The sequence below is a fragment of the Chiroxiphia lanceolata genome, chromosome 2 (assembly GCF_009829145.1).
Source record: "Chiroxiphia lanceolata isolate bChiLan1 chromosome 2, bChiLan1.pri, whole genome shotgun sequence".
NCBI classification, from domain to species: Eukaryota; Metazoa; Chordata; class Aves; order Passeriformes; family Pipridae; genus Chiroxiphia; species Chiroxiphia lanceolata.
This window is the reverse complement of record NC_045638.1, coordinates 69,391,127-69,414,044: the sequence shown is the minus strand read 5'-3', so window position 1 is coordinate 69,414,044 and position 22,918 is coordinate 69,391,127. Positions and strand designations below refer to the sequence as shown.

Below are 22,918 nucleotides of genomic sequence, written 5' to 3'. Positions count from 1 at the left end.
TGTTGGCTTAAATCATTTCCTTGTTTTTCTATTTTCACTTTGAGGGAAATTCATCATTCATTTCAGCAAATCTTATTCTAAATCTGATATTATGAAGACTTAGTTTGGATGAAATTAATATTTATTATTTGTAGAAGAAATAAAAAATGTTTTAAAAACTCTGAGTTCATAAAAAATATTTCAAGTATGTTGAGTTTTATAAAGCAATTCCTAGCTTACCAGTTTTGTCTCTGAAACATTTACACTCTGCTAGATGTGCTGAAGTAGCTTAACGATTCACTAAATAAATACATTAATTATTTATTTAATATAATACTAGATGAAAAGAAAGCAGATGGTGTCACCCACAGATTTTCCACTTTGTTAAAAATTATCATGATAGTATCAACATAGAACAGGAAGCAATATATGTTTCTGGGTTTTGCAAAGTGAAGAGATGAAAAGGGCCTGTTGTATTGCTCCTGGTGCTGCAGCTCTTGATGATGGGATCTTCTTCCTGTTATAAACGATCTAGCCTGAGAATTTCCACTCTAGTGTCACTCACAGAAATGTTAATGACTTTTTAATCCCACCTGTCTTTTTTTATGTCAGTGTGCTACCAAGGCACCGTCTTGGAATATGTGTGTGCTCATAAATTTAATCAGCAGGTGATCAATGTTTAATGTTTACACTGTAAACACCTCAAGATACCTCAATACCAAATTACATTTGTATTATCAGATCACTGTAGAAAAACCCTTGGACCAGCTTCTTATCCACAGCAATACATGTTAGGACATTGATTTCAGTGGCCACCCATTGAAATGAGAACTTAAATGAATTAAGAATCTAAATCTTAATGGAAGGCTGGGGAGGGGATCCTCTTTTAACATTTTTATCAGTCTTTATTTGCTTTTTAAAGATGGATTACAGAAGAAAACCTTTCAATGTTTGTATTAACCTAACGTACGTATAGCCTCTTATATTACAAAGACTTGCAGTACCACTACTAGCAATAAATAAGAATATTTAGGTGACAAGTTGCACGGTACAATCACCCCGTTTCCATTAGGAGCAGGTTGTACAGATGCTTTATAACACAGTTTCCGACATAAAATCTAAACATAAAGGTTCATCTATTTTAGTTTTCCTCCATACCTTCAATTTTAATATAAGAAACCAACAGTGATGATATAGCAGAAATTCTCAGTCACATGAGCAAGTCTTTCCTCCTTCTGTTTTCTTCTGGATTCATTAAGGGTGGTATTCCCACAGGAGGCATCAGAAATATGATAAGAAATCTTGTTTTCACGGAGGAGTGTTTGTTTCATTGTACTAGTCCATCAATTGTTTTACAATTTGACTAACAATACATGTTTAAAAACTAGTATTAGCTATTTCAAAGTACTAAGAAACTGTAGCTTAAATCAGGGTTCTATTGAATCTAATTTATTCAAATAAGGGAAAATTAACTTTTCCTGGCTATCCTGAAATCTGGTCAAAGAACAAAAATTATAGTCAGACACTATGAAAACTGAGAACAAGAAAAAACAAAGGGTGAATAGTAAAATATCATATAGCTACATGCACAGTTTGAGTAGTTCAGAATGATATTTATGCAATGATTCTTTATATAAATAAAACAGACACCAGTAAAGCATGTGAAACCTCTTTGTTACAATGTGTATAAAAGCCATATAATGAGACACATTTGTGCAAAACAAATTAACATTTGGATTATGTGATAAACTAGAGACATAGATCTGAAAAAAATCACAGGAATAAATACATACAAGGAAAACAGAAGTTGTAAATGAATACAATTATTTTTATTCCTGGAAGAATTTTTAGTACTTTGATGGCAATGAAGAATTCTGCACATTCTGATGGAATTTATTACATATGAGGGATTTTTATGTTTTTCTTTAAATTCTTTCCTCAGTTGTGTTGTGCCTAGACAAGTAAATCACCTAAAGCACTATCACAAATAATTAAGATGCAAACATAGGCAATACTTGAAAATCTGTCCTTGAGTATGCTTCTGATAGCTATGTAGAGAATACTGCCTATGTAGATAAGACCAGTAATGCTTGGAAAGGCAAGTAATTGCTCATCTTGCAGTAATCAGTTCTGCAAAATGCAGGATTTACAAAGATTCCACTCTACTGTGCATCTGTATCCTAGGTATGAGAAATGTAATTCTTTTCTAATAAGCTGGTAAGAGGCATGACAACTTTATGAGCTCCCCCTTTACTCGGTAGTAAAGACATCTCATTGTCAGGACTCTTAATTTGTCAAGACAGAATACATGCTTGAGAAGCTTAGCTACAACAATATGAACAGTATTCTTTCTTTTCTAACATGGTAGAAACTTAGAGTGTTGCAAGAAGTGTCCTATATGTGGAGATCAGTAAGAAGCCTGTAGTTAGCTATCAAATCTTTTTTATCTAAGTATTACAAAATAGAACAACATGGTATCAAACTACAAACTGAACACAACAGCAGAGATTTTGCAAGTTCAGTCTATATAAATTGTCATGCATTCTAGGATATTTTTTAATATTAAAATGAGTTATGTCCATCTGCCATCTGAAAGCCCATCAGATTCTTTGAAGGTCCCCATTATTCTGAAAATGTTAAAAACATTTCAGTGGAAATGTATTTGTCAGCCTAATTCAGACCTCTCCAAGAAGAAAATCACTGTAAATATATTGAGTATGCGAATTTGTGCTTTGGTTTGAGGAGAAGGTCTAGGAAAAGAAACATAGGAGGGGATACATTAATTTGAGGATAAATCAGTTCAATGGAGAACTTAAGTTGAACACTTTCAAAGCAACCTCTCTAGGAGGAGCCTGTATGAGCTTGGGAATTACTTCACTCTCTAGTAACTAAGTCACAAAGAAAGAAATCTTCAAAAAAAGTGACAAACAAAACATGAGAAGCACAAGTAGAAATTTCTGTCCTTTAAGTAACCTTGATAAATAGACCTTGCCGTACTACAGAATGAAAGGTAGTGCTCTGCTTCTTGCTGTAGAGTATCCGCACCAGAGGCTGTACAAATTGTTTTTATGCTAGCGTAAGGATGGGGGAGTTGGAGAGCTTAAAAGCAGTACAAAGGATTAAAAGAGAATAGAGAAATACCGATTTCATGTTGTAAAATCACATCATAGAAATTATTTCTGAAGGAAAATTTGTTTCAAAAAGCTTCAATGTTTGGATTATCTGGGATAATAAGTAGCTGGGACTTTTAAATTTGTAAAGTTCCTGTATTGTGGCACTGATTAATACTTTCAAATGTGATGCTTTCTTCTTTAGGAAAAAAGAAGTATAGTTCATTTGTACCATGAAAGATACTGCATGCCAACTGTATCTGTTTTACACATTGTTACACAAAATGAAGCAAGGACCACTTCCTGGTTCTGAGGTCGACATTTCTGCTTCAGCTGCTACACATCTAAACTTCATATCGAAGCTTACAGAACTCTACAATATACAAGGTTACTTTGTCTAAACATCTGATTGAGTCCAATAGACAAGGTGGTACACTGAAGACTGTATCCATCACCAACAGGTAAGATTGAACTCATTTTACATCAGAGACTAAAGAGGATACAGTGGAAACTGGTTTTTATATCCTATGCAGACAGTTGTGCTGGCACTACTCAGTTTTTTCCTAATAATCTATTTAACATTATGTGTAATCTCCTAATCAGAGTAGTTTTGAAACCTGGTTTTCCAGTTACAAGGGTACTGCCCCAGGCACCTTAAAAGCTGAAGTCAAGACTATCCTGCTTCCCTCACACCTACATCAAACCTAAATACCTTGCAAGCTATTTATAAAGAATTTAAATATAACATTGTTGTGTCTACCTGAAGCTGGAAACTGCAAGTAATTGAACTGTGTGGAGATTAATAAAAACACAATATGTATCCAAGGGAATAAGTCAAAGCTGTGTGTCTTGATGAGCCTTTGTTTTTCAACATGGAAACCTTTGAGAGGTGATGTATGCATGTCACAGTGAGACTGACAGCTCTTATCAAATATAACATTAGCACTGTTCAATCATTGTAACTTAGTTATTACTCACCAGGAAAAAAGCCTGATACTATACTGCATCGTATTACTTTAAACAAGAAGAGATTCAAGTTATTACAATGTAAGAAAAAAATGAAAATAAATGGAAGTTGATGAAGGTCTAGGTAGAATATATTGTATTAATGCATTCTTAAAAGCTAACTTCTATTTACTCAATAAAATAAAAAATAAAAGGTGTAGAATGGAAAATCCTACAGCCCAGAAATGCCAAAGTTGAGTTTTCCTATACAATTACAGCTGGTCCCCTGTGCTTACATATTATGACAGTATAATTGCATGATCAGCTACTAATTTTCAAATGATACATTAGAATATCTTGCAATAACTTTTATGGTCCTTATGAGACACATTTTGGAAGGCATGGTTTTCCTGGGGACTTCCTTAATTCACCAGGTGTCTTGGTAAATAAATGTTATTCATGGACTTTCACATACAAAAAACTTGTACATTTATAAAAAGATTCCTGAAAAAATGTGCATTTTCTCACATAAATTATATTTACCTGTGAAAGTGAAGACAAATTTGTCACATTACAGAAGTGTGCAAACAGCTTCAGTGAAGCTCAGTCTTCATTACCAACTTCCCACCCTCTCTCTCTCTAAATGTCCTCTTCATTGCAGTCCTAGGAAGATTGACTAAAGAATGCCAACCAAATCCATTCAAGAACTTCAGCTGGGGATGCATCTGCTGAAGAAGTTTTCAAAATGTCTTCCCATGAAACAACCTTTCTATGGAGAAATGTAAACCACTCTAGTTTTGTAGGGTTCTTCCTTCACCTCTATGGAGGAGTAATTTACAAAGGAATGACTTAGCACTCATCCAGTGAATGTATCATGGCCAGCAGCCAAAAAACAATATTAGAAGCTAGCTGACAGGCAGGTAATCTAGTGTGTGTGGGAGGGAAACAGGGTTGTGCTGAGCTTCTTATTTAACCAACTCCTAGGGAGTGCCACTGACCAGGAATGACACAAATGATACAGAAACAGGAACTCTGCAGTCAGTGAAGCAGTTCACCTCAGAGGAAAAAAAAAAACCCAAAGGAGCTTGCAGTCTCTTTCTGAGACTGCACAGGACTGCAACAGTCAGCACAATGATGATTTGACATTCCATAACACATGCTCCCCAGCAGAAGCCAGACTGACTGCTCCTGGTGCAGAAGTCTTGACAGAGATGAAGTTCCTGGAGAGCATCTTAATCATCCAGGTCTCAGGCTGCAGAGAGTGCCTGCTACTTCTCTCCAAGACTCCTTTGGAAGTGATGGTGTCCTCATTTGTATGAGGTGTGTTCTGCTTGAATTATTGAGCCACCAGGTGAAGGTGCCAAGACTGCATAGTGTTGGAGGAAGTCAACGGGAGGAAATCTACCAGTTCGTGATGAAGATTTGTCAGAGGTCAGTCAGACACTACCCAGTGAGTGGTGGCTGAAAACACTTTTGACTTCCGCCAACAGAAGGAGTACTCTTTCTAAAACTGCACATGCAGAACCGAAGGACACTTGCCCCAGGTGAATCAGGCTGTGCAACAGTAGCATAGGGAAGCTTTAATAGGCATCTATTATAGACAGCCTCAAAAAGAACAGGACCTGTACAAAGCTTTCTGTGAACAATAGAAAGAAGCCTCATGATTGCAGGCCCAGGTTCTTGTGGAGAGGCAGGTTTTAATCACCCCAATATCTGCTGGAAAGGTAGCATGGTCATTTGTAAGCAGTCCAAGAGTTTTCTGGAACCCACTGAAGATACTCTTTCAACACAGTGGATACATGAGATTAGCTACAAAAGGTAATCTGCTGAGTCTTCTAACAAGTAAGGAAAAACTGACTGGTGACATAAATATCAATAGTAGCTTTGGCTGCAGTGACCATGTGATGATGAGAATTTAAGATCTTGAGAGAATCAATGAAGACAAATATCAGCATAAAGACCTTTGATCTCAAAGCAGATTTTGGCTTGTTCAGGGATTTGCTTGGCAGGATGTCATCAGAGGCTGCCCTGAAGAATGAAAAGAGACCAGGAAATCTGACTGATCTTCAAAGATATCTTCCTTAAAATGCAAGAATGGCTCCACTGTTGTACTTGAACTTTAGCAGATATACTAGAAGGTCAATCTCAGTTAACAGGGAACTCCTGATCAATCTCAATGTAAAACAGCAAGTATACAGAAGGTAGAAGTAAGGACAAGCTTTCTGGAGTAAGGACAAACTATACAGAAGGATTAGAGACACTGATCAAATACGCAGGGAAGGAATTGGGAAACCAAAAGCTCGGTTGGGTTTCAAATTGGCAAAGGATCTGCAGGGTCACAAGAGATTTTACTGGTAAAAAAAAAGGAAGAGTAAGAAATATGTGGACTTGTTGCTGACTAAATTGAAGGCTTAGTGACAAAGGATATAGAAACCGCTGAAGTTCTTAGTGCTTTCTTTGTCTCAGTCTTTACTGGCAAGGTGCCTGGTCCCTCCTGGGTCCCTGGGCCCAGTAGCAGAGTTTGTGAGAGTCAAGTGCTACCCATGCAAGAGGAAGAGTGAGTTGATGATAATTTAAACAAGTTGGGCATATGCATGCATCCAGTAGTGCTGAAGGAACTGGCCACTTTCACTACACAACTGCTTAATATCATCTTTGAACGGTCTTGGTGATCAAGGAAAATTCCTGATGACTGGAAAAATGCAAATGTCTCAATCATTTTCAGGAAGGTTGAGAAAGAAGATTTTAGGAACAACAGGCCAGTCAGCCTTACACCAGTCCTCAGAAAAACTGTAGACCAAGTCCTCCTGGAAATAATTTCTGGCACATGAAGGAGATGAACATGTTTAGGAAAACACAATGTGGTTTTTCAAAGCAAGACATCTGACTAATGAATAATGAATTCCATGAATAAGGGGGGGGGGGAACAATGACTGCTGTTTATCTTGGTTTTAGCAGAGCTTTTGACATATCTCCCATAGTGTCTTGTGTAGAGGAAACAGAGGTACTGGATGAGTGAACTACAAAGTGCATGCAGAGCTGGCTGTGGTCAGAACTTCGAAGTCCACCTGGCAGCTGATTAATAGGGGCAATTGTCAAGGGTGGGCTGATCATAAGAAAGCAGTGAAAGCCAACTGTTCCACAAGTGACGGGGAGCCAGGAGCAGAGTACAACCTCACAGGTAGCAGGGCAGGAGCCTGGGTAGTAAGAACCTGGTCCACCAGTACCTAAACAAGGCAAGTGGGGTCTGGCTGTGGTACCCAGGGTCAGACATTGTGCAGTGATCTGTAATGGTGAGAAACAGCTAAGGTCAAGCCAGGAAAACAGTGCACAGGTCAGAGTCCAAGGCTGGATCAGCAGGACCCATGATCAGGCATGGGTATGGCTGCAATGCAATAGGAGCTGTAGCTCAGGTTAGTGCCAGACAGTTGATCTGCAGCCTGAAGGAGCTCTCAAGAGAAAGAAGGCCTTATTGCTGAGGCCTTGTTGCAATGTAGCACAGGCGGGGTCCAGTAGTACAGCCTCTGCTTAAAACTAGTTCCCAGAATGCAGGTCTGTAGAAAAGGACCTAGTTTTAGGATGAGAAGATGACTGTACATAAGCAGTGCAGTTCTATAGCAATGCAAGCTTGATCACAAATCGGGATGCATTAGTGAGAATACAAAGAGCGAGTTAGTTGAAGTGCTTATTCTTCTCTAGCTTGCACTTGTGAGAGTGTATTTGGAGAATTGTGTCAAGTTTGGGGGGCCCTGGTATAACACATTGACAGACTGGCAGAGTGTTCATCAGAGGCCACGAAGACAGTTAGAGAACAAGAGCACATGACCTACAGATAGAGGTTGAGAGCACTGGGATTTTTCATTTGTCATAAAAGAAGGCCGGGTGATAGGTAATTGCTATCTTAAGCATGCAGCAGGTGGAAACAAAGTAGATGAAGCCAGGTTTCTTGGATATACAGAGTGAAAATATGAGAGGCAATGAACAAAAGTTGCAGGAGGGCAAATTTCTGGTAAGTACGAGGAGAAAAAAGTCACCGTGAGTATGGCCAAATACTGGAAGAAGATTCCCACAGAGGTTTTAAAATCTTCAACTCTGAAGACATAAAAAAACTTGACTAGCAACCTAAGTTACTCAAAATATTGAGAACTGGAGGGGTCTGAGAAGGGAGAGTTAGACCAGGCCAACTTCCAAGGACCCTTACAGCCTAAATCTATGTCATGCATCTCATTTTCAGCTCCACTTTTAGGGATATCTTAGAATGTGTTTTGAAAACAAGACTTAGAAACATGGTCTGATGTAACTTTTATTATAAGGTTATAATAAACTTATATATTCTGTTCACTGCAATGAAGACTAGACGTCAGTGGCTCGGTGTGCACATGGAAAATGGTGCCATGCCTCCTTCTGCGAGGGTGACCAAGGTTTGATACTACATAATAATGTCATTAATGATCTGGATGATGGAATACAGTGTGTGCTTATTAAATCTGCAAACAACACTAGGCTGGAAGCAACTGTGTGTACATTGGAGTACAAGATTAGAATTCAAAATGATCCTGACAAACTGTAGGAATTGTCTGAGAAAAACAGGATGTTATTTAACAGACACAAGTGTGGGGCATTATTTTTAGCAGATATACTAAGTTGTACAAATACAGGATGAGGCTCATCCAGCTTGTTTGTACTTTTGCAGAACACAATCCAGGGGCAACAGAGGATCACAAGCTGAGTCAGAGTCAATGACGTCATGTTGAAACAAAAAAAGCAAACAACACTGGCATTTTTTTCTTTAAAAGGTGTAGTCTGCAAGACATATGACATAGTCTTTCTGCTCTACACAATACTGTAAGGTCTCAAATGTAGTAGCCAGTCTAGCTTTAAGCACTACCTCAGGAAAGATGCTGAGCAAGTAACTCAAGATCATGACCTTAAACCCTTTTGGGATTCTGATGACAGAGTAATTTTTACTTACTTTCTTGGGTCAACTGTAAACATCCAGAAATATGTCCTTTTCTCTGCTTTGTACCACATCCCTTCTTTTACAGTCATAGATTGAAATCATTAAGACAGTATCAATAAATATCCAGAAAGGTAGCCCTAAAGCAAGGAAAAATAAATAGCGCTTGAAAATTGAGGAAGAAGGGTTTCATAGCTCTTTCTTCTCTAGGTGATAGATGGTTACTTTTGTTTGTTTGTTTATTTGGCAATGATGTCAGAAAAGAACTATCCCAAATAACACCTTCTCATTTTAGTGCAAGCAAACAAGAAACTAAATAAATCCCTTTGGATAAATCCTTTGTGCATTTTCGTTCATGAACCTTCTCTGAAGTCAATTGCTTTGCAGGAATATAATAAACATGTTTACTGGGTGTTTGTTGGTTTTGCTGGTTTTTTTTTTTAACTATTTCCAACATAGGAAGATAATCATAGAATCACTGAATCATAGAAAGCCCAGGTTGGAAGAAATGTCCAAAGATCATGTGGCCCAACCTTTCATGGAAAAGAGAACCCAGATGAGATTATGTAGCACCCTGTCCGATTGCATCTTAACCTCTAGTGATGGAGATTTTACACATCCCTGGGGAAGTTGTTCCAACTAATGAGTGTTCTCAATGCAAAAAATTTCTTTCTTATGGCAACTTTCCCAGTACAACTTGTACCCACTGCCCTTTGTCTTCTCCGTGTGGCTCCTTGTGAAGGGAGTCTCTGTCTTCCTTGTAGATTCTCTTAAGGTACTGGAATACTGTGATGAGGTCTCCCCTGAGCCTTCTCTTCTTCACAAAGATGTTACTCCTTCAGCCTTTCCTTGTAGGGCATGTTCTCCAGCTCTTCGACCATCTTCACAGCCCTTGTTTGGACAATCTCCAGTATGTCCACATCTTTCTTGAATTGTGGGGATTAGAACAGGACACAGTACTCCAGCTGCATCCTAACAATTTGAGTAGAGCAGGAAATAATACCCATAGTTACTGTAGGTTCCTGCTGATAATATCAATGATACATCAATAAACTATTGAGTGCTACCCCATAATAAAATTAGGCCATCAAACACATATACTTTGTTGAGATAAATTATCTTATCCATTTTAAACTTTGTGTTGATCTCTGTTCCTCAGTGTATTATAAATGTTAAGTCTTTAAAGGTATAATTTCATAAAAACAAGATACAAGACCTTGTGATCCTTTTTGTCTCCTATTGTTGGTCATACTGCAGTATGTGACAATATCCTTTCTGTCTAAACATTTATTTGGTTCCAAGTAGCACAAGCGAGCACATGAAGGGCATGTAAAATAAATATAATTTGCTAACGAATTAGGTCTGTTTCTTCAACAAGTATATGTAGTTCATAGCAACAATTAGTTAATTGCAATATGGAATTGTTTCCACCAAAAGTTAATTTCCATCACAAATTATTGTCTGCAAATGCACTACAAGAGAAATGTCAAAAGTAGCGATAATTGACTCATACATATCGAGCTTAAAATAATGCTTGCTTATTCTATAATTTTTAAGACACCTGGACTAATTTTGTAAGAGCTACATATTTTTAACCCTAATTAGAGTTTGGAATTTATAAGAAAAAATATTTTATGCTTAAAAAAGCTCATGGAAATCTAGTTGTAAAAAGTGTCTTGGACTAACAATGGCAGCGTGGACTGACTGTGATTTGGCCACACTGTGATGAACATCAAAGGATAACTCTTTAAGTTAGCTGACAGTTCGATGTGCTGTATGAAAATGGAGTGCTTAACAAAGAGTAGAAAATATCAGGGGAGGAGAGACTAACATGATTTTTCTTAAGATCCTTACTGCTATCTAGAAAATAGGTCTTTATGGGCCCTCATGTTACTACATTCCCATTATGCAAGAGCCAACAATATAGATTGAAGTATCTACAGATCAAGGAGTTGAGATATCAATAACAATGAAACAAAAAATCAGTTATGGAGAGAACCAACAAAGAGGTCAATATTAATAATTGACCATTGTAATAATTGATCTAATAATAACTTCAATACTGAAAATCATTGTATTAATTTCAGTACTAATAAGGCTGCCATGGTTAAGTTTGCAAAACATAAAAAAGATGAGAATAAAACATCGAAATGGATCAAGCAGCTCAAACTCACTGTTTTAAAGAAAGATTTGTGAAGCAATCACGGAATAAACCCTTTCAAAGCCAAGAACCTAAGCAATGCATTACCATAAAAAATTGTTCTATGTGTTTCCTGTAATAATATGAATCTTGCTATTTACATCTATGCAACTTTTACTATGATTATACTGTAATAAAAGCAATTAAGAAAAAACGACCAATTGAATATATATCTTCATGTAAAGGTAAAAGTTATATTTTATGTGGATCTGGTTATTGTTTTACTACTTCTCAGACTATTATCTCTTTTTACTCTAAAAGCTTATGTTTAATGAATTCTTCTCAGTAGAATTTACAGCCATTAGAACAAACAAAATGTATATTTTATTTTTACTGCTCTGAGTGTAAAAACAAGAAATTTAATTTTGATTAATATAAATGCCTTATATATAGTAACTATATTTTTTTTTAAATTGCAACTGAATTATTTGGATAACCTGTTGCAATGAAAATCAAAATAACTTACTGAAGTCATACTCTCTTCATCTGCTTCATTGTGATTGAAATGTTTATAGTCTCACTTGGAAGGTCTGTTACAGTGTTTCTGAAACTGCAGAGGGTATAACAAAACTTGCCTCTGGAAATACCTACAAGGCTTTTTTTTTTTTTAATATTTATCTTTTTCAAGACCAAAGTAAGAAGCTATAGAAGAAGTATGTAAAAATTATTTACACTTAGAGCAGCAAAAATTTCTAACCATTTTTTTTTTCCTTGTGCTTTAATGCACCCTGTCACATGGAAGGGTGTCATTAGAGTTGGGCCTGTGCCAACCACATGAAATTCAACAAGGCCAAGTGCAAGGTCCTGCACCTGGGTCAGGGCAATCCCAAGCACAAAGACAGGCTGAGCAGAGAAAGGATTAAGAGCAGCCCTGAAAGAAGGACTTGAATCAGGAATCTGTGCTTGCAGCCCAGAAAGCCAATCGTATCCATAGCTGCCCCAAAAGCAGCGTGGCCAGGTTGAGAGACGTGATTCTCCCCCTCCACTCAGCTCTGGTGAGACCATACCTACAGTACGGTGTCCACCTTTGGTGCCCCAAACATAAGAAGGATGTAGACCTGTTGAAGCAAGACCAAAGGAGGGTCATGATAATGATCGTATGACTGGAACACCTCTCCTTATGATAACAGGCTGAGAGAGTTGGGATCATTCAGCCTGGAGAAGAGAAAGCTCCAGGGAGACCTTATAGCACCTTCCAGAACCTAAAGGGGGCCTGTAAGAAAGACAGAGAGAGACTTTTTATAAAGGCATGTATGATAAGAAAGGGGGAAGGGCTTAAAACTGAGAGTAGGTTTAGATTAGATATTAGGAAGGAGATCTTTACTGTGAGGGTGGTGAGGCTCTGGAACAAGTTGCCCAGAGAAGCTGTGGATGCCCCATCCCCAAAGGTGTTCAAGGCCAGGTTGGATGGGGCTTTGAGTAATCTGGTCTAGTGGAAGGTGTTCCTGCCCATGGCAGGGGGATTTGAACTAGATGATATTTGAGGTCCCTTTCCAAACCCAAAACATTCCATGATTCTATTTGGTGCAACACGTATGCATAGCAGGGTAAGTTTAGACGCTCTGATGGCCTTTCAGTTAGCATTTCCCAGGGATTTTTTTTGAACTTACAAGAAATCCTGGTTTTCAAGAGAGAGGGGCTAATAGCCCTTCCTGAGCCTGGCGCAGGAACAAATCACATTACCCTTACTCATGGGAATAATCTAATTAAACACAACAGGAATCCTCATATGGACATGGTAAAGCAAGCAGTATTTCAATGCTACAGCGGCAGACAAAAGAAAATTCTCTACTTCTTTCAAACATGGTTCAGTCTGGATCTACAGCATTTCACTATTAAAAAAATAATGTTTTTTTCCCCAAGATTCAGTGTAAACATATGCCTGTACAGAGTAGTCCGTATTCACCAAAATAGTTCCATGTTTTGTAGCCAAGACTCTGTGTTCTAAAGCATGTTTTTCCATGCTTTCTTAGTGGAATGACTACATAATTTTTTACCCCCAGAAATGTAGTATTGCTAGAATTTATTTCAGAACTGAAATTAAAAATGAGCTAAAACTTCACACTACTGTTAGTTTTATTTTTCTTCCCTATCTGTTTGTTTGCTGTAAACCTAGGAACATGGATACAGGGGGTTTTTTGTTTGTTTTTGTTTGTTTGTTTGTTTTGTTGTGGGGTTTTTTATTGTTGTTGTTGTTATTATATTTGAGACCACCTTCTGGCATTTACAGAGAATGGATTCTGAGAAAATCTGAAGAATATCACAGAAAAAAACTCCTGTCAACTACTACAGTTGAGTGAAAAGTATGCTCTGGAAGCAAAGGGATTGCTTTCTCTCATTTCAGTGGGAGGCAAGTATTACAAAAGGTACAGAAAGAGACAAGATCAGATCTTGCCCTCAGTCCTGTGAAGGATATCCAGCGAAGGATAAAGGAATGTACAGCATCCTTCTACACATGGTGTTAGCCTGTGTCAACGACTGATCTTGCATGTTGACCTGAAAATGGCTATAATTTTGCAAATACTGTGATTTGCTAATGTAGAACACCTTGCTGGACAGAGATCCAACTATCCATCTCATGAATGAAATTGTCACTGAGAAATTCACAGTCTTTGCAGTGAATATGTCAATATCAAGAAGAAGAGATAAACGTTATTTTAAAAGGAAAGAAATTAATCATGTTCTGTAGCATTTCTTGTGTATGTACTCTTAATTTTCAGCCTGATGAGGTTAGAATGGCAGCAAACGAACACCAGAGCTGCAATTACTACAGGGCTGAGATTAATGTTTCAAATTTGTTGTTCTTTAAGAATGCCAGTGCTACAATAATGTTCACATGAGTTGATGAATGGCTCACCTCACTGAAAGTTTGCTTATCAAAAACAAACACTGTTGATTAGAGAAGACAGCTACTGCTGAACAACGTTCTAGCTTATAAAATAAAGAGAACATGATTTTGTAAAAATTTATTTGTCAAACCAAAAATTCGTTTAAGAACTAAAGGAACCTATTAAACATAATGTTGGGAATTCACCTTCTTTTAATTTTTTGTGGGTTTTTTTTCCCCCACACTACATGTAATGGGTTATGTGATCTCAGCAGAGGAAATGTCAACCAGTTCAAACCGGAAAGTATATAATAAAGGATTTCACTAATTCAACTTCTAATAAAACTCATGATTGCAACTTTATCAGAAATTCAATGTGGAGGAATGCATGTATATGGAACAGCTGTAGTCAAGAATTACTGTAGCATTTGGGTACATGGGTAAATGACAGTCTTCCATGAATAGTTGTATGAAGTATGGAATGGATAATGAAACATATCAAACTCTATTTTGTTATCCTGCTTTTCTAGAGAAAGGAAGTTTATGCAGTTATGTGCTTCCACCATGTTCCACCACAAAGATGAAGTAGTCACTGACAAATTTTAAGCAAATTTAACAATGGTTCTGAAATTTCAAAGTTATTTTGGGATTGTTAAAAGTCAGTAAGTCAATAGAGATCCAAATTAATGTACCTACCAATAGAAAAGCAATTATAACTTAAATTCCTACCCATTTAACAGGCGGTAGCCATGCGACGAATCAGAACAAGAAATCTAGTCAACTTATCAGCCAACATGAAGCTTTCAACCAACCACACTATTTGTAGCAACACATCTCACCATGCAGATGTGGATGTGAGAATAGTAGAGAGGAGAAGTGTAACCTAAAGGGGTTACAATTTTTAGTGACTAAGAGCTCTAGTCTTAGGTTTCAGTTTTGCAAAAGAGGTCATGCATTCTTGAAAGCAGCTAAGTGAATGTACATTCAGTTTTGGTAGTTCTGCGGTGGGACCGGTGGGAATAGAACCTTTGTCACCTCCAAGAGTATACAAAATTCGAGTATACCTTTATTCTGAATCATACATGATTGCTTGTGTTTGGTGGCAAATTGTAAAGGAATGTACTTCCAAGAAAACCGTGCTTTCTTGCCTCTCACAACTGATCTTTTGGGTTTTCTTCTCATCTTTTGCAGCTTTCTGAAATAGTGTTGGTTCCATGATTCACAGCTAGCCACTGTTTTAGTCATGTCGATGCACCTGGGCAATGCATACCCACAAGCACCTATGGCTCTTGCCAACAAACAAATGTAACATACTGTACCTACAAGCACATAGAACAAATGCACCTATGTACAGAGCTGAGGTCTTTTATTTCTTCTCTTGGGGGAGCTTAGAGCATCTGCTGTAATCCTGGAGGATGTACTGATTGAGTTCTGCTGATTCATTGTGTTTATGCAGTTTATTACTCAAAGCTGAATAGGAGGACCAGCAATCCAAATTCCCAAATGTGGGGTTACAGAAGAGTCAGGATGAACCATATTCTGAGACCAGGGGACAAGATCTGTTGTAAAATTCAACTTTGTGATGACAGTCACTACGAAGCAAGGAACATATTTTTGAAAGGTATGGATTATCTCCAGCACATGAAGAGCAAATATATACAACTTTATTCAAAAAACTATTAGAATAATTTGACCCTCATCAAAGAGTTGCAGGTACTTCTGTTTCTCTGGTACTGGAGAGGTTTGAAAAAATGCTCATTGCCATGAACATCTCTGCAACCAAAGGGCTTGGTAAAACTGCTGTTGACTGGACATTTCTGTATGTAACACCACCACTGAGCAAGAATGCAAGTATTAAGAACAACTCTGGAAATATATTTTTCCTTGAACAAGCAGCACATGAGCTCTCAGGATGGATGACCCCAAGGGTTTCCTGTCCCTCCCCATGCCTAATGGGAATCCAGCTCAGAAGCAAGCACTGCCTTTGACACCCTCACTCCAACCTGACCACTCGCTAAGCCTGGAGTTGCTAAGAAAACCCACCCAAAAGGTCCCCCCTACCCAAACACTTCCACAGAATCACAGAATGGGTCAGGTCGGAAGGGACTACAGTGGTTCATTTGGTTCAACCTCTCCGCTCAAGCAGGGTCATCCTAGAGCACATGGCATTGTATTGCGTCCAGATGGTTCTTATATATCTCCAGTGAGGGAGACTCCACAACCTCTCTGGGCAATCTGTTCCAGTGCGCGGTCACTTTTCTCACACAACAGCCTGGGACCAGTGAGGAAAACGCACGATAGAGCCCACAGCGGCTGGAAAGCGCGGGGGCCGCCCGAGGAGCCCCGCGTGGGTCTGCTCAGCCGGCCGGGGGCAGCGCAGACCCCTCACCGGCAGCGTCCCGGGAGCGGCCAGGAGAGCGCACCTGCCTGTCCCCGCAGCCCCGGGGCGGTGCAGCGGGGCAGTACTCGCCCCTCCCGCAGGGGGCGCGCTGGGGCTGCGGGGCGCGGCCGGTCGCCACCCTGTCCCTTTGAGCGGCGTTGTGAGGTGTCCCCGGGGCGGGAGGGCGGCGGCCCGGGGCTCACCGGCGGGAGGCGGCCCCGCGGCCCCCGCGCACCTGCTCACCTGTGCCCGGCCGGCTGGGGGGGCCCGGCACGGCCACTCCCCCGACGGGCTCGGCGCAGGCGCCCTGGCGGCTACCGCAGGCAGGGGGCGGCAACATGGCGGAGTGAGCGGCGGCGGGCTCGGCTCCACAACAACAGCGGCAGCGTCGATCGCTCGCGCCGCCGTCCGCCCCGCGCGCCGCTCGGCCCCGCCGCGCCGCACCGCGCTCGGCGGCGCCCGCGTCCCCGGCCCCGCGGCGGGGAGGCGGCCACGGCCGGGCAGCGCTCGGCTAACGGAGCATCGGCGCCCATAATAATCCCTCATTATAGCGGAGCGGGGGAGCGGCTCCTGGGACGGTGCCTACGCCTCGGGCCGGCTCCCTGCGGCCCCGCCGGGTGCGACTGCGGTGGATGCGCGGCTCGGCCCGGCCGGGCGGGGAGGCGGCGGCGGCGGCAGCGGCAGGTGCCGGTAACGGCGGGGGGTAAATGGCGAGCGAGAAGCCGGTGTCGGGGCCGGACCCGCAGCCCGCGGGACTCATCTCCGTCGGGGCCGGCGGTGGAGGCGGCGGCGGAGGCGGCAGCGGCAGCGGCGTCGCGGTGATGGGGGAGCTGAGGGCGTCGGGCTCCGGGTCCGTGGTGCTCCCGGCGGGAATGATTAACCCGTCGGTGCCGATCCGCAATATCCGGATGAAATTCGCCGTCCTCATCGGACTCATCCAGGTCGGGGAGGTCAGCAACCGGGACATCGTGGAGACGGTGCTGAACCTGGTAAGCGGCCGGGCACCCCGCCCCGGTGACGCCCCGGCGGGCACCGGCCCGCGCAGCCCATCTCCTTCTGGGGGCTGCCCCCGCGCCCCTCCGCCCATGTGCCACCCCAAAGGCACCGGCATCCTCCCAGCCCCCGTGTCCCTCCTACACGCACGGCCCTTCTCCAACCATCCTTCCTTCCCAAACTCCTCTTTTGCCTCTCTTTTTCCTCGTTAATCCCGCGATTTGCTCGTCTCCTCGTCGTGCGTGTGACAGAAGCCCCCTCAGCGCTCCCTAAACTCCACGCAGGACCCTACCTAGTACAAACAGGCCACTCTTCCCCCTTCCCAGTGCCTCGTCCCAGCCGCCTCCTGCAGAAGTGTAGTGTGTGCAATTCACATGGTAAAAAATAAGGAGATTAAGTAATTCGCAATTTCGTGTTATGGACGCTGCCCTTTAACCTAGTGGCTTCCTCGCGGGAAGAAGAGTGGCATGAACGTAGTATCTGTTTTTAATTGGAAAACATTAAGAAAACCAGCCTGAGCTGGTATCTTTTTCTTGGATGACTGAAACATGTGAAGGGTTTAACCCTGTTAGATCAGAGCTAGTTGAGCATTTTATGTAGAGGAAGGGGGAGGAGGGAGATTTTTGGGAGGATTTAATACTCTTTTATATCTGTAATAAAGTGTTAGTTGTGTTGCAGTATTGTATTAGGTTTTGCTCAGGTCTTAATAATTTGCCATGCTTTCCAAAACACATTCTTGTCAGCAAAGTAAGTGTTGTTACTACTTTTGTTCAAGGTCTGTGCATTGCAAAATAGTATTGTCCAGTGGTAAATAGCTGAAACAAGGAGAAGATGCTAAAATGCATCTCCTGAGTCATCTGCTCACTTCATGGAGTGAAAGAGTTACTGCAGGACTGTATGACTTAATGTTTTTGCGCTACCTACACCAAAGCCTGAGGAACCTACAGAAGCCAAGCGAGTGGATCTAAAAATGAATCACTTTCAATTATGTGCAATTTGGTGCTGTTCCTGAATGCAAAATTTGCTGCAGCAAAGCTTTTGAAGCAGTTCAGTCAATGAAATACCCTCAAATTTTGCATATAAAATAGGATAGAAAAATGACTGCTCAAAACTGAATGGCAATTAATTGAAACTGCCTTTGTTTCAAATGAGTTTAATGCTTCTAACCTCCAGTCATTTTATACAAAGTCATATAAAGAATGTATTTTTATTTCAAACACTTTAAAAAGATGTATTCCTCTGTTATTTGCATTTGACCTAGCACAGACTGAATGGAAAAGCTGCAGCATGCAGGGAAAGACGTGATTTGGTCAGATCATTTTAATATTTATGGCTTATCTGAACACACAGGGTTAAAACCCTGTTAGTTTTTGAATATGTCAAAACAGTAATCTGGTATATTTCCCACTCCTTCCTACAAGCTGTTTGACAGCTTGAAATGTGACTTGTAAATTTTAATTTTTTTTTGTACAAGTGTGGTGGAAGTCATCATAACTTCATTGGATTATTACCCATTCCTTTAAAAGTAGCACTCAAAATAAAGAAATGACATACAGTTATTTTCTTAACTGGCTTTATATAGATCATGACAGATACAAAAATGTTTAATCCCTTTCTGGTTTTCTTTCTTCCTTCATTCTTTTTACTGATATTTAAGCTTATTTTAATTCTGGCTGTTAGTGCATCAGCAACTGGACTAACATTGGCTTGTCTTTGGTGGGGAGGTTAGAATATGTTTTGATATTTGTGTGGAGGACATACAGTGCTTGCATATAAGATCCACCTACTAGTTAGTTCCTATTGTTGAAAACAATGTTTACATTTTATAATAAACACAAGAGTATTTAACAGTTCTCTCAGCATAGGGAAATGTATATGAATGTGAAACTGCTTGTGAGTCTGCTGCAGCAGTGATGCATTCTGGATCAGTCATTACTTAACAGATGGACTCTAATATACAACAGTCAGTATTCCCAAAGCAGAGGGAGGTTATATAGTGTCTACTAATTTTTTTGTTCTCAGGACCGTGAATGTTTCAGACTTATGTTTGTGGATTTGAAACTTAATTTACTCGCATGTGAAACATAGTGAATATGGCAGATACAAAGTATAGCTGATGGCATATCCCTAAACTACTAAACATCTGATTCTGTATTAAGGATTTGAATAGCAACTTTAAATAAAATGCAGTTTTCTGTTTTAGGAGCATTCTTTGGGGGGTGAGTAAGGGTAGAGAAAATGATTTTTTTTGGTATTTTTGTTGTTTTGTTTTTCTTCAGTCTTTACTAGCTCTGAATGACTTTTGATGCAAGTGTGATAATAAGTGAAGAGTGATAAAGAGTTGATCTCTGTTTTATATGTCAGTTGATATGTTAAGTCTCTGAGAGTAATATAACCACTATACCATGTTGGGTAACTATAAACCATTTTGGTGATAGCTTTTTAGTATAAGAATTCTGCATAGCTGAGAGTTTTATCATTGGAGAAAATCAGAAGTTAAAGATTGAGATACTTTTAAAATTTTCTCATCTGAGACTCCTGCTGACTTCTGGGTAAAGCTTGAGTAAGTTTATTCATTCTTCCTGCACCTGCATAAAAGCAGCAGTAAATGTCTGAGACAAAACTTTGTTTTGGTGTGCCCTTGTCATGGAGATGGTCACTCCTCTTTCCTGTTACATTGCCATTTTAGGGTTTGTTCTTGATCAGTTTTTATCTTTAAATGTTTGTTTTGGTGGCCACACACTGAGGTCTCCGTTACTGCATTTCAGACTTACTTCGTGTGGTACCTTCTGATGTGGATGTACACAGTGATTTATTGTATCTGTGAGGTGCTTTTTATGCAGTGCTGAAAATCTTTTTCTAGTCTAATATCTGGTTGGATTTTCAGTTTTGCCAGATTTTAACAGTGGACTTTCAGCTCAGACGGTATTTTGTTCTTGGGCATGCCTACATTGTTTATGGGATTAATTGCTTCTCTTGATGCTTTTCGTAGTGTTTTCTCAAAGCTTGCTGTGTTTGAAGTTCTCTTAGATTGGTGAAATTGTTTAATGGAGTATCACTTGGTAGAATATCTAGTATTTCTTGTGTTACTTTTCATTGTTTAACATTACAGTAAAAGACATAATGGAGAAAGGCTTCAGCCCCTTATATGCCGATGAATTACTTAGTTATCCTTAAAAAGACACCTGCTAGTGTTAGTACTGTGAAGCTCAGATCTTAAGAATTTATGAGCTGAAGGCTTTTTTACAATGACTCTTTAGAATACGGTATTCTTTTTACCTTTCTGGAGGTTAGGAGGGAGCACCTCATTGCATCTCATGCATTCTTCTGTAATAGTGTTTATTTTGATTTTGGTCCATGGGTTTAATATGAATTCCCAGGTTCAGCATGCTCTCTCTGAGATGTGTGTTCATTGACCCTTGTGTACTGCAAAGCACCAAACTAGAAAGGGCTTTTCTTAAAAAAACTTGTAATCCTTTAATTGCTCTAAGTGATTTGTCTTCAGGGATATTTTGGCACCAGTCCTGTGCTTCTGTTGATGAGCAGGCCTCTCTCCTTTGAATAGCTCCATTAGTTTTCTTAGGGTACTGTCAAGGATGTTGTCATTGCATGGTAGATGTGCTTGTTTCTGCTAGACTGATGTTTAAAATAAAGTTCTGCACCATGTGCTCCAGCAATGTGATATGGAAGTGGAAGTGGGTCAGCTGTCCACCTTTATTCCTCTACTTTAAGTCTACTTTTGTTTATCTTATTTCCTAGTGTACAGTTCTCACACATGGCTTTAATTAGTTTTCTATAATATACTTTGACTGGTCTTTCCTTACAGTATTTTTACTAACTTGCTTTCTTCATTCTCTGCTTTTCCAGTATTTTAACAGTCTTGGGAATTTTTTCTTCAGTGTGTATTTTGAACTGACTCTTGCTTGACCATTTTTCATCAAACATGACTATGTGAGTTGCATTGTTTCTTAGCTTTTAGCATCCTTTCTCTGTTCCAGTTTGAATTTCCTAGAATTTTTTGTTTTGTTTTGTAGAGCTGATTCTCTGGCAGTGCACAATAAGAGAGGTGAACAGGAAGCTGAATGACACTAAAAAATTGTGACTGGTGCTGAAACATGCTGTTCATTTTGCCTGTGCCTCTTGAACAGATGATGTGATGCAGATTTGAACAGATTTCAATCTGATACAGGTGTAGCTAACCAGGGTTCTCCTTGTGCAATCTGGAAAGCTTTTATGTATGTTTTGTCAGGCTAGAGAGTGCTTATAATAAGTAGGTCAAACACCAGGCATAGTTCAAAAAGTCTTTTTCTGTTCTTGTTGACTGCAACCCACGCTTCTGACTAGCTCTTCTCATTTTCTTCACTGCTCCATCCTACTTCAGTGTTAGTCACCCATCACAAGAGGTAAGCCATTTTTTAGTGCTCTGTCACATTGTGTACTCGTAGGAGTGGCATTTGCAGCTTCAGAGCAAATGGGTTGAATTATATGAGAGATCCTTCTCTCCCTACAGGTTTTCTGTAGTAGTGGTCATAAGGAAAAATGTAAAGGGAGGCATATTTAAGAAAGAATTTTTTCTTTTGGTACTTCTTTGGATGTTGGTTGAGGGTCTTCTTAAGCTAAAGTTGGCTTTTGGTATTTGAGTTCTTTGAATCCATTTAAAGTTTTGGTTGCTGCAACAGCCCATGGCACAGTTCAACTCTTATTTAGGGAGGAAGAATCACTTGTTCGTTGAATGCTGTTGTACTCCTAAAAGCGTGGGCCTCCTGAGCTGTAGCCTCCATCATATGACTTCTGTTTTTCTTGTGAAACTAGCTTTGCAGGCTTGAGAATCTTGTTCCATTTTCTTGGTGAAAGCCTTCTCATTTTGAGTATAATTCTCTGCTGATAGATGGTACTGATCAAAAAAGTGAAGGTTTGAAGTTGCTATTTTGGTTTGTTTTGGGTTTTGTTTGTTTGTTTGTTTTATGTGTTAAGTTTTGGTTTAGGTAATACTTAACTGAAAGTGGCAGTCCTGTTACAGTCTGTCCCACTGGTCCCTTTCTATCCTGCTCATCTATCCTACTAGGCTGTGTCTGGACATTACTGTAGAAGCTACCAGAGCCATATGAAAAGAGCAGTATCCAACGTTTGTCATAACGTTCCATGGGCAGCTACGTAAGAGTACTGTAGCTGTTGTTATTAATACTTCCATGGAAAACTTAGTTTTGGTTACGTAAAATCTTTGAATAACTGGATACTCAGTTATTTTAGTATAACTGATTTCTTTTGGCTTTTTTTGTCTAATCTTTGATAGTAGGTGTTTATGGGTGAGAAGTTTTCTCAATCCTTGTATCAGTCATAAAGCACTAGTGTTATCTCAGGAAGTGGCTTGGAATTTGCTGTGGTTTTGGTATAATAGGTTGATACATTTCTGTAGGCAATAACTTCTAAAAATCTGTCATCGTGAGCATATAACTGAGCATTCCTTACTGCTTAACTCTGAACAGCTATTTTCTTCTCATGTTTACATCTTACTTTTCTTTACTTC

General features: G+C 39.9%; 1 protein-coding gene across 4 annotated transcripts in view; it reads left to right on the top strand.

Annotated features, from left to right (window-relative positions):
* Positions 1 to 16,887: 16,887 nt before the first annotated feature.
* The window catches only part of NBEA (neurobeachin), a 477,681-nt gene continuing 471,650 nt past the window's right edge, over positions 16,888 to 22,918 (top strand). For 3 of the 4 annotated variants that reach the window (XM_032678783.1, XM_032678782.1, XM_032678781.1), the window contains exon 1: positions 16,888 to 17,387. In XM_032678783.1, the coding sequence (XP_032534674.1) occupies positions 17,106 to 17,387 (282 nt within the window). In that variant the 5' untranslated portion in view covers positions 16,888 to 17,105. The remainder of the gene's footprint in view (positions 17,388 to 22,918) is intronic. The other variant, XM_032678780.1, reaches the window with a different exon arrangement.